The following is a 12450-nucleotide window of genomic DNA, read 5'->3' as shown; positions in this document are numbered from 1 at the left end:
GGGCTACGAAAAGAGACCTTGTTTCAAAATACAAAACTCCCAAATAAAAATGGTGAATAAAGGGAAAGGGCTTATTTTAGTCATAATGCCCTGGCTTCAATTCCCAGTACCTCAAAGAAAAACATCCTCAGAATATCTACTTCTCACCACATTCCTGTGTGTCTGATCCTCTCTCTACATATATTCGTGTAGAAAGTTACAAAGGCTCACAGCTCTCATAGGCCTTGGAAAACGTGTCCACACATAATTTGTGTTATATAAAGAAATATGCCAATTGATAACTACTACAGCACTTTGGGACCATTTTATTTAGGAACACAGAGAGACAATGTGGTGATTTTAGTATTTTTTTGCCCTTTAAAACTCTTTAAAATGGAAATTCTAGTGTTTCAGCAACGATGTTACTCACACTTCTAAGCATGTTAAACTCCCTATTTTTTTTATTTAGTATGTGAATGTACATACATACATGTACATATGTAGGGCAAAGGAAAACTTGTAAGAATTGGTTTTTCTTCCATCATGTGGGTCCTAGGGATCAAGTTCATGCCACGAAGCTAAGAAATGTTGACCCACTCAGCCAGCCAGCTCAATATTAGCTGTTCATAAAAGCAAAATGTGAAGCAATTCATAGAAAATTCTAGACAAGAAGTCAAATACCATAGGCTTTCCATTATCACTCTTCTGATATTGACTGAGGGTATAGAGAAATTTGATCTCTGCCATCTTGAAAACCTGACTGGAAGAGGTGACATTTGGTTGCTGGAGTTGGAAAGTTGGTTGTAGCTGTTTTGTGCTGAGAACTGAGCACAGTCCCTTGTGTTTGCTAGGCAAATACTGTGATACTGAGCTGTCCAGAGCCCTATTATGACTTTTAAATCATGGTATTGTTTCCAAAAGAAGATACCAGAAGAACAAAAAAACAAAAATAAGTAAAAGACAGAAGACAAGCTTTTTCATTTCTGAAAGCTTTGGTGTTCTTGGGACACACCCAGCACTGCTGCTCCTAGGCTGTGGCAGCTAACTCCAAGCTGCAGTTCTTCATGCAGTGACAAGCACGCTGTACTGTGGGCTTTGTAGCCTGTCTGTTTTGATTTCTGTATCAATCTTAACTTGTAATTCAGTATTAAAAACTGCAGATGTGGGAGGTGAGATAGGCATGTGCCTCAGAGAAGTCCCAGATAAGGAGTGGTGCAGAAGAAATGGACATTCAGCCTCTCCCTCCTCTTTCTTCTCTTTTTTCCAGTCTTCAAGTTTTTATGGAGACCTAGAAGAATTAGCAGAAGAGATACCAATGTTTATTTAATGTTGACAAGATCCACTAAAGAAGTCAATAAATGTCTATTGGTCTACAGCTTCAGGGTTATAATTGACCCCACACTAGCAAATGGGAGGTACAAGGATGATTCACATTCTAGGTTTTTTTTAAATTTCTTTTTTAAAGATTTATTTATTATGCATACAGTGTTCTGCCTGTGTGCCAGAAGAGGGCATAAGATTGGTTTGTGAGCCACAATGTGGTTGCTGGGAATTGAACTCAGGACCTCTGGAAGAGCAGCCAGTGCTCTTCATCTCTGAGCTATCTCTATAGCCCCCAAATTCCAGGTTTTAAATACTAAGTTTGGAATGACTTGAAAAATAGCAGTTTTGAAACACATGGATTAGATAAGCAGAGAGGTTAGGCAGACAAAACATAGATTAAAAAATATTGAGGCTGAGCAAAGTCTAATGTGATTTCTTCTTCAATTACATTTATTCAGTGTGTGTGCGCGCATGCGTGTGCACACACATGAGCGCATACACACATGAATATGTGTGCACTTGGATGCATGTGCCACAGCAAATTGTGAAACTCAGAGGGCAGTTTCCTCAGTCTGAGAATCTGGAGCCATCTGAGGTTACAAAGACACTTGTCCAAACAATGGCAAAACGAATATGTGGTTGGTTTATCAAGTGCAAACAAATTCATTCATTTACCCAAAGGCAAAATTTATCCACAAGGCAACACAAACTAGAGAAATTAGGACCCATAGAGAAATCTTTTCCAACTTTATTAGAAAATACCCTTTTCCAGTTGTGGTGGCACATGCCTATAATCTCTACATTAGGAGACAGAGATAGAATGATTGCTACAAGTTTGTGGCCAGCCTGGGCTCTAAAGGAAGACTTAGTCTCAAAAACAGACAAACAAACAAACAAATAACATAAGAAAATCAGGTAGTGGCCAGGCAGTAGTGGCACATACCTTTAATCCCAGCACTTGGGAGGCAGAGGGGTGAATTCCTGTGAGTTCAAGGCCAGCCTGGTCTACAAGAGCTAGTTCCAGGACAGCAAGACAGTTAGGACTGTTACACAGGGAAACCCCTGTCTCAAAAAACCAAAAAGAAAAAAAAAAGAAAATCAGGTAATTAACACCATTAATCCCAGCAGGCAGGATCTCAAAGGCAAGTGAATCTCTGAGTTCTAGGTCAGCCAGGTGTACACAGTGAGACTTTGTCTCAACAATCAAAGAAGAAATGATAATGGAGAAGTAAGGCGTAGATGAAGAGAAGATGTGTACCACCATCACCTGGCGCTAATAAGTTTTCAAATGTCATTCAGATATAGGAATGAGAGTGCTGCATTACCAAAAATGATTCCTTCCTGCACCCAGGAAGTATTAGCTTATCCATTTTCTTTTTCCAAGGACCATGTCTTGTTGTTTACAGAGTGCAACATTTTCACCAATTACTTCAGACAACAATAACACAGGTAATACCTTTCAGATCAAATCATTAAAAGAAAAAAAACAAAACCCTAATAATGTATGTAGGTCATCCCTTGGCCAATTTGGGACCTTAGAGAAGCTGCTCTATTGGTTTTCCTGAAATAGCACCGTGTACCATAAGCTAATCTCAATCTAAGATGCTTTCCAAATATGAATGGAATGACTATTGCCAAGAACCTGATTATGTTTATCCTAGAGTAGGAGAACCTAAAATTTAGATGCATTCTGACTTTGCTCATAATATTAGTTTTAAAGATCCATTAGATAACAGAGGATTTTTTCTGAGAAAAAAAGATGAATTTCTTTTCTAGAAATTGGGGGTGACAAACTTAGGAGATGGCTCAGTTGGTAAAGTTCCTGACTGAATTTGATCCCCACCATTCATGTGAAACGGCAGGTAGGCAGCTGGCATCTGTTACCACAGCCCTGGAGGGGTGGAGATAGGCAGATTCCTGAAACTCACTGGCCAGATAGTCTAGCCAAATGGATGAGTCCCAATTTTGGTCAGAAGCTGTGTCTTAAAAACTAAAGAGGAAAGCAATTGAGGAGGAAGTTAATTGATGTTGATCTCTGGTCCACACATAAACATTCACACACACATATATATCATACACACATGCAAACACACACATACCCCCTCCAAAAAGGAGGATCTAGGGTGTATACATATTAGCATAGTTAAGCTAGAATGACATAAAAGCTTAAATCTAATTGGCTATAGTTTTCCCAAGGGTGCAGGTCATTATGACAGGGTTTTTTGTTGTTGTTATTTATTTTGAGACACAGTTTCTCTGTGTTATCTTGGTTGTCCTGGAACTCACTCTGTAGACCAGGTTGGTCTCAAACTCAAAGATCTTCCTGCCTCTGCCTCCCAAGTGCTGGAATTAAAGGCATGCACCACCACTGCCCTGGCAATTTTTAAAGGTTGTAATTTTGTGAGTACTTAACTATGTGGCAGGTACTGACTCTTATATTTTATTTTCTTTTTTAAAAAATATTTATTTATTTATTATCCATACAATATTCTGTCTGTGTGTATGTCTGCAGGCCAGAAGAGGGCACCAGACCCCATTACAAATGGTTGTGAGCCACCATGTGGTTGCCGGGAATTGAACTCAGGACCTTTGGAAGAGCAAGCAATGCTCTTAACCACTGAGCCATCTCTCCAGCCCATATTTTATTTTCTGAGACAGGATCTCACTAGGGAACCCCTGCTGTCCTAGAATTCAATATGTAGAATGTGTAGCCCACACTGGTCTCAAATTCACAAAGATCCACTTGTCTCTGCCTCCTAAATATTGGGATTAAAGACGTGTGCATCTGGCCTCATGTACTTCAAATACAGTTTTTCATGTGATACTAGGAGAGAGAGAGAGAGAGAGAGAGAGAGAGAGAGAGAGAGAGAGAGAGAGAGAGAGAGAGAGAGAGAACACTTCACTCAGGCTAGGCAAAGGCTCTATTAAAGAGCTATACTCCTAAGAAGAAGAGCTGTACTTCTGCTGCTATGAGCAGCCCTGTGAGACTAGGAATTATGATTCTTGGAGTAAAGCTCATAAAAAGTCAATAATTTTCTAAAGATTACAGTCAGCAAGTCTCTACGCCTTGGCATAGAGGTACATTCCGATCTCCCACGGCTTAAGTACCTCACCCTTATCCTATTCTGCTTCTCAATACTGTCAGTATCAACCCTTGTAAAATCCTTTCTCCATATTTAACTCTTTCTGAGTTTGAACATTAGTACCTGAAATTTTCTACTTAACAACTATACCTTGATGCCTGATAAGCAAACAACGTGTTTCAGTAACTGTTACTACCTGTCTCAGTTGCTCATGCCCTAAATCTTGTAGGCATCCTTGATCCTCTATATACAGTCAAACTTGCAGCAATTTCCCCCCTTTGAAGAAAGAATTTATTTTGGCTTATGGTATGAGGGGATATGGAACTTAATGGAGAGGAAGGCATGGCAGGAGGAGCATGACGTGACTGGTTATACTGCTCTGCAGTCAGGAAGCAGATAATGACGAGTGTTGGTATTGGCTGGCTTCTTCCTTTTCCCTTATTCTTCAGTCTGCGATTCCAGTCCACGGGACAGTGCCACCCATATTTGGGTTGGTCTTTCCTCTTCAGTTAAACCTCTCTCAAAGACATTCCAAAGAAACGCCCAAAGGTTCTGTCCATTAGGTGATTCCAAAAGTAGTCAAACTCATGATTGTCACAAGTCTACCACTTGTTAACTCTACACCAAAACACACTGTTCCATTCCTGGTCTTCAATGGCTCATTCTAAATGGGTCAGCTGTATCGTCTCTTCTAAAGCTCAAAGATGACTGCAGAACAAGGGGAGGAATGAATGTAACTACCAGAGAATGGAGAGATGTGTAATAAAGAGTCATCTGCAGGACATGACATAGCCACCACACTCATGAAATGCAGTTGTGGCTATCTGTATAAGACCTGCACAAGGTGGGAATAGTGACCATTTTCATCATAGATTGGGGAGGGGTCATGAGGCCCAATGCCTTTCTAAAGCAGCAGTCAACTGTGGTTGGGGGAGATGTCATTTTCTTCAATTGTGTAGCTACTGATAAGCTGGGTTTTTTTTTGTTGTTGTTCTAGTAATTAACCTCCCACTACCATCAGGCAAGAAATTCTAATTAAATTTAAATTTAGTGGGACACACACACACACACACACACACACACACACACACCATAAAGTAGGAGGGGAAATTGGTGAGAAAACTTTCAGTGGGGGAGAGAAGGAGATGAGAAATGGGAACAGGAGTATGAAAACAAAATTCATTATAGAAATATATGACACGGTCAAACAACTAAAAACTTCCAAAGTTCAAAGCTTCTTCTGAGACTCAGGAAATTGTGATCTGACTACCCATAAAATAGATAAGTTACATACTTTGAATATATATGATGGCATAGAATAAGCATTTACTAGCCAAAGAAATAAACAGGGTGATGATGAGGAACGAATAGCCAAAACAAGACCAAAACCCAGTAGGAAAAACACCAAGTCCTGTAGCACATGGTATACCTCAGGATTTATGTTAGCATTATCTATATTTCAACAGATTTGGCAATCCCATCCTTCTATCTCTGTGGCCAGTACCACATGTAGACTCTCTTTTGGGCTGTTTCTATTCTTTGTCTACTGCTTTCTTCAGATCATCTTCCATGTCCCTAGTATCTTCAGCATCCTAAGGTCCCGTGTGTGTGTGTGTGTGTGTGTGTGTGTGTGTGTGTATTAGTGTTTTTCAAGACAGGGTTTCTCCATGCAGTTTTGGCTGTCCTGGAACTTATTCTGTAGACCAGGCTGTCCTGGCACTCAGAGATATGCCTACCTCTGCTTCCCGAGTGCTGGAATTAAAGGTGTAATAGCACTATGTCAGGCTCAACTGTAATTTAGTATTCATTGACAGCTTCATGCACGCAATGGTTCCTCAGGGTCCTTGTAGAGGATCTGACCTTGGTTTACATTGCCTGGACTTGGTAGGTTTTGGAAATATTAAGTGTAAGTCTTTATGACTTTGTAACTATTTCATTTTGTCTATCTACAAAACAAGCTCCAGGAATGATGCTTCCAGGGACTGCTGCCAGGCTCAGATGTTTGGTGGCCTCTTTTTACCACAGCTATAGTCGCCTCTATGCAACTTGGTGGCTGAACCTTGGGGGGGAAAAGCTTCCCTAGGCAAGCCCATCAGCAGCATTTTCAATTCAGGTTCATCTTTTGAAGTGAATTTTCACTTTCACAAGTTGGAGTCTTCAGTGGTGGAGTCTTACCCTCAGGGCATCTTTTCCTATTTTCCCACTGAATAGGGAAATAGGTTTCTCTTTACTAGTTCGAATTCACCTGACAATTACAGTTGATTGATCTATGCCTACCTTTTAAACTCACACTCTTTTCTCCCATTTTTGTGCTGTCACTGTAGCACTGACTGAGAACACTGAGCAGTAACTGTGCCACAGCCTGAGAGTTGAAACACTGTTGAAATTTCTAATACCAAACAAGTTAGTCTATTACCTTACTCAAAAAATTTCAGGACATGGACAGAATGTATTCAAGTTCTTTGCTAAACTCAAACAAATGGGCCTCTAGCACATTAAGCTTCTCATTCTTCTTCAAAACTGCATGAGCCTGGCCTCTATTTCATTCTCTTTGTTTCTTTCTTTGTTTCTCTTTTCTTTCTTTCTTTCTTTCTTTCTTTCTTTCTTTCTTTCTTTCCTTTCTTTCTTTCTTTCTTTCTTTCTTGTTTCTTCTTTCTCTCTCTCTCTCTCTCTCTCTCTCTCTCTCTCCCCTTCCTTCCTTCCTTCCTTCCTTCCTTCCTTCCTTCCTTCCTTCCTTCCTTCCTTCCTTTCCTTCTTTTGGATCTAGTTCATCCAGTGATTTTTTTATTAATTTTATTTTTATTGAGCTATACATTTTTCTCTGCTCCCTTCCCTGCCTCTCCCCTCCCCTCAACCCTCTCCCAAGGTCCCCATGCTCCCAATTTACTCAGGAGGTCTTGTCTTTTTCTGCTTCCCATGTAGATTAGATCTATGTATGTCTCTTTTAGGGGCCTCGTTGTTGTCTAGGTTCTCTGGGATTTCTACTCTATTTCTTTTGTCTTTCGCCCAAACTCTCACCAGAATGGCCCGTTAGTCTGTGCTTATGATATTCTAAGGTTTCTTTAATCCACTGTGCCAAAATCTTTCAAGTTCCTCCAGAAAGTCCAAGACCCACATGGTCAAGCGCATCGCAGCACCTTGGTACCAATTTTCTGTAGCATTTTTCTCGTTGCTGTACAAAAAAAATAGCTGACAAAATCAACCCAATGGAAGAAGTGTTTGTTTTGGCTCATGGTTGGAACAGATACAGTCTTCTCACGGCAGGGAGCACATGACTGTGAGGCGCACACTGCGTCTGTACTCAGGAATTCAGAGCTATGCTAGTGTTCTCATTGCTGAACCTGTTGGGTCTACTTCAAAGTACACCCAGACTTAACCATGTGTATCTCCAGGGCCATAAACTAGCTCAGGCCATTATTACTCTCCACCTGGATGTCTGAGATAGTCTCATAATTAGCTGATGCCATTGTAGCCTATGCTCTATGAAGTACCCATCTATCTTTTAAAGAACAAGGATCATATTGCTTTACCCTTCTGCTTGAAATACTGCCCTAATGTAAGCTTCTTAGGATGACCTATACTTCTTACTGTCCCCTGCATTATCCGCTTTCTCGGTTTTTCAACCCTTCATAGTGTTTAGCTGCTCAGCATATTTCAGTGATGTTATTTTCAAATATCAAAATTTCAAATATGGTCCTGCTTTCAACTTTTACTGTAACTTAATTTCATGTGCTTTGAGAGGACTGAAAAGGAAAATATGGGGTGGGTTTTGTTGTTGTTGGTTTTTGTTTGAGATATGGTTCCTCCACAGAGCCCAGGCTTTGTGGCTTCAAAGTTCAATCCCCAGTCTCCAGCGCTGTTAGAATTACAGGTGTGAACCACCACACACATTGCTGCAGGTCCAAGGAAATTAGTAAAGGTATGAAGAGTAGGTCAAAGTTCGAGAACAAATTTCTAAATGTGACAGTAGTATTGACGGTCAGCATATTGCTAAGCATGGTTTTTTTTTTTGGATTGTGGCCAGCCACTTTAGTGCCCAACAGGAAATGCTGAGGGCAGGCACCGTTAGAAGACAGGCGACGCAAAGGGTTTTAAGGTCTGCAGAATTGTTATGGTTAATATCATCAGCTTGATGGACCAAGAGTTAGTTAGGAGATGAACCTCTGGGCAAGTCTGTGTGGGACTTTCTAGATGCAATAATTAAGGTGGGAGATCCACACTAAATGTGAGCTGTAATATTCCACAGGTTGGGGTCCTAGACTGAACAGTAAGGAGAAAGTGATCTAAACACCACCATTCATCTCTCTGACTGCTTATACACTGTGACAAGCTGCCTCATACTTCAGTCACCATGCTTTCCTTGCCAGGATAGACCTTGTCCTCAAACTGTGAACCAAATTAATTCCATCCTTCCTTAACTTGCTTTTACCTGTTATTTTGTCATAAGAGAAACAGTGAGCACAAGAATGTTACTGAATTATTTCCATAGCTGTAACACAACAGGGATGCTGAAGAACAAAGTGTGTTTATGTCTATGTCTTGCCCCAGTTGTGGCAATAACTTATAATTGCTAAATAGAAACTGACTCATCTGGGCGGTGGTGGCACAGGCCTTTAATCCCAGCACTTTGGAAGGCAGAGGTAGGGGGATCTCTGTGAGTTCGAGGCCAGCCTGGTCTACAGAGTGAGTGCCAGGACAGGCTCCAAAGATACACAGAGAATTCCTGCTTCAAAAAACCAAAACCAAACCAAAACAAAAGAAACAAAGAACCACTGACTCAAAGAACCAATGTAGAACCTAGAGCTGATGTTAAGAACTTTGATTTTAGCCGGGCATGTTGGTGCATTTCTTCAACCCTAGCATTTGGGAGGCAGAGGCAGGAAGGCCAGGAGTTAAAGGTCATCCTTGGCTATCTTTTAAAAAAGTTTAAAAAGGCTCAGCAGGTACTGAAAGTCACTTTCCACCAAGCCCAATGGCTTTAATCCATTTCCCAGAGCCCCCACACTGAGAATGAGCTGACTCCCACAAGTTCTCTCTTCTGATCTCCACATGCCACGCCCCCAACCCAGTAAATGTATTTTTTTAAAGGAAATAAATTTGATCATTCGAAAACAAAATAGACAAATGAATATGGGTATATATCTATATAGATATATATCTATAGATATATATCTATATAGATATCTTCACGTTTCAAAGCCTGTTTCTAAAGGGAATGTATATTTTGAGTACTGTATCTATTTGCTATTCAATAAATTAAGGATTCAGCTTTTAAAAGGTTTCCAGCCTGGCCAGTCCTTCCAGTTACCGGAAGAGGGAGGCTTCTTCTGCCTCTGCTTCCTTCAAAACAATTCCCTGGCTCTCCTGCCCTATTTACAAAGTCCAAAGCAAATAAAACAACTTAAGTCAAGTGTTGGAAAGGAATAAAATGCCTTGTCATGGCTTCTAACTAATTTGCTCAATATTTCCCATTTATCGATTGAGTTTTAAGCTTCCGTGTTACCATGAACTTTCTGTTTTGAGAGAGGGCATCTTTCCCTCCTCCTCTGTTGAACTAGCCACAGTGACACAGGCCACTTCTGCACCACCTTCCGATAAGCAGTCCTACATTTGGTCCTTGGAGGTGTAGTTTGCCTGTATTGTTTCCTGACTCTCCTGTATTTTACATTTCATCTAATATGCAGTATATATCAGAAAGTCTTTCTGCTCCACTGCTGGGGATTGAAATGGGGGCTTTTGTGCATGGTGGGCAAGAATGCAATCACAGGGCTACACTCTTGTCTCCTTTCTGTTTTAGAGCCTCATGTGCCTCTGTTATAACATGGACACTAGGACTCAGTGAAAATGAGCGCTAATTTTTGGAAGGCCCTTAGAGATCAACTGAGGAAAGCCATGGCGTTAGTATTGTTTAGGACCCTCAAGAAGTGCTTGTCAAAATGAGTTCAGGAAACGTCTCTTTACGATGACGTCGCGCCAGGGGACCCGTGAACCGCTGCAGATCCACATGAGTGGACAGCAACACTCCAACTACCTGTCATACAATTTGGAGTTCCGCGTACTACCACCCTCCAGGCAGTAACTCAGGCAACCGGAATTTTAGCAGAGCAGCAGACGGCTTTCCGGAACTAGCCTGGGCGGGCGAGCAGTGCCTGTGAGGCCCCAAAGCGGGGACGGCGGCGGTGAAAAACCTCTGCCTGGGCGCTCCCCGGGCCCCTCCCAGCGACCGGAAGGCCTCAGCCACAAGGACCTGCGGGTTCTCAGTCCAGCCCGACCGTCCCCGTGCCGCCGTGCTCAGGTCCTTCTCCAGCCCAGCCGTGGGGTCTCCCCTCTTACTACGCAGGGGCCAAGGGGCGTGGCGCGGTGACGCACAGGGGACCGACGCGATGACGCAGCGCGACGCGGTGACGCACGCCCCTTTGTTGGCTCAGTAGCGGTAGCAGCGGCCGCGGAGGTGGCGCTGGGGACTGTTTTCTGTCCGAGGCCGGAGCGGAGCGGTGTCTGACTGAGGCGGGCAGCAAGCGGCCCCCGCGCTCCCTCCCGCCCTGCTCCGCGCCCTCCCGGCCTCCGCCGCCGCCCACCTCCAACCGCCGCACCGGGGGAGCAGCCGCGGCCCACGGGGCCGGAACCAGGCCTGCGTCCGGACGGCAGCCGGAGCCGGAGCGAGAGCCGGGGCTTCGGCGTCCCCGCCCTCTCCGCGCCGCGGCCAGCGTCCGCCGGGCCCGCGCGCGTCGCGCCATGGACTCGGACGAAGGCTACAACTACGAGTTCGACGAGGACGAGGAGTGCAGCGAGGAGGACAGCGGCGCCGAGGAGGAGGAGGACGACGACGAGGACGAGCCGGACGATGATAACCTGGACCTGGGCGAGGTGGAGCTGGTGGAGCCCGGGCTGGGCGTCGGCGGGGAGCGGGACGGACTGCTGTGCGGGGAGACGGGCGGCGGCGGCGGCAGCGCTCTGGGGCCTGGAGGAGGTGGCGGCGGCGGCGGTGGCGGCGGTGGCCCGGGGCACGAGCAGGAGGAGGATTACCGCTACGAGGTGCTCACGGCCGAGCAGATCCTGCAGCACATGGTGGAATGTATCCGGGAGGTCAACGAGGTCATCCAGGTGAGGGGCCCCGCCACGCCGTCTGGCCCCGGGGCCGGCAGGAGGATCGGACCCTGGAGGCCCGCGCGGCGCCCGAGGGGCAGGCCTGGGCCTGGCCGGTCCCGGGCCTGTCCGCTTTGCCGGCCGGTTGGGAGGTGCGTTTGGGCGGTGCTTCCCGGAGTCCTGGCATGGCGGAGGCCTGGGGCTGCCTGAGCGGCTCTGGCCGGCAGTTCCTGCAGGACCACGGCCCCGGTGTCCTTCCTCGTGCCGAAGAATGGGCCACTGGGGCGGGCTGGATGAGGGGGTGAGGGAGTGAGTGTGGAAGAGGTGTCAGAAAGAATCCGGCCCTTTCCACCAGGTTTATCCTAGCCCTTGAGTCTCTTGAGCAGTTTCACACGGGATTAGGGCAGGCCCTTCAGTGCAGCTTTGGTGTACGATTGCCCCAAGTGGGCACCGGCTAATAAAGAAATGGATCTCCTTGGCAGTCTTAAGTGGCTACTTGGAGGTGGGGGAAGGGAACTATTTCTCGGAAGAGGTGATGATGGGCTTTATTTTCTGATGGCGAGGCTTGTGCCTACTCTTTCCTTCTTCTTTCTTTTCTCTTTCTTTCTTTTTTTTTTTTTTCTTTTTTTGTCTTTTCTGTCTGGGACCTAACTGCTACGTGATGGAAGCTGGTGGAATAGTTATTGCAAATTGCCTATCCACTCTTGCAGCTCCAGCAACAATAAAACTCAGTGTTGTCTAATTGAACAAAACTCTTTTGTGAATTAGAAAAGCTTTCGGCTTCTGAACTCTTTTCGAGATTTCTATTTCGTGCATAAAAAGTTAGGCTTTCTTTTAGCCAGTAACTACATCTCACATAACATTATACTTCATGTTTTGTATTTTTGAGCTTTAGTAGATAAATCTCGATTTGCTTGGGGAAAATGTCACGAATGGGGCATGACAGAAAAACGAAAAGGACACCGACCTTGTGTAAAAG

The 12450-nt window shown here is 44.3% G+C and overlaps 1 protein-coding gene and 1 long non-coding RNA gene across 2 annotated transcripts in view; one reads left to right on the top strand and one right to left on the bottom strand.

The window, feature by feature from the left end:
* Positions 1 to 289: 289 nt before the first annotated feature.
* LOC121677114 lies at positions 290 to 11531 on the bottom strand. The gene is made up of 2 exons (XR_006020756.1): positions 10417 to 11531; positions 290 to 1267 (listed from the first exon to the last, which is right to left on the bottom strand). It is a non-coding gene; the product is annotated as an uncharacterized LOC121677114 (long non-coding RNA).
* Positions 10835 to 12450, top strand: part of Arih1 (ariadne RBR E3 ubiquitin protein ligase 1) — a 96154-nt gene continuing 94538 nt past the window's right edge. The window contains exon 1 of the mRNA XM_038321609.2: positions 10835 to 11489. Within this exon, the coding sequence (XP_038177537.1) occupies positions 11121 to 11489 (369 nt within the window). The 5' untranslated portion in view covers positions 10835 to 11120. The remainder of the gene's footprint in view (positions 11490 to 12450) is intronic.

The sequence above is a fragment of the Arvicola amphibius genome, chromosome 3 (assembly GCF_903992535.2).
Source record: "Arvicola amphibius chromosome 3, mArvAmp1.2, whole genome shotgun sequence".
Lineage (NCBI taxonomy): Eukaryota > Metazoa > Chordata > Mammalia > Rodentia > Cricetidae > Arvicola > Arvicola amphibius.
Note: the sequence above shows the minus strand (reverse complement) of the source record. Positions and strands in the feature narration are given on the sequence as shown.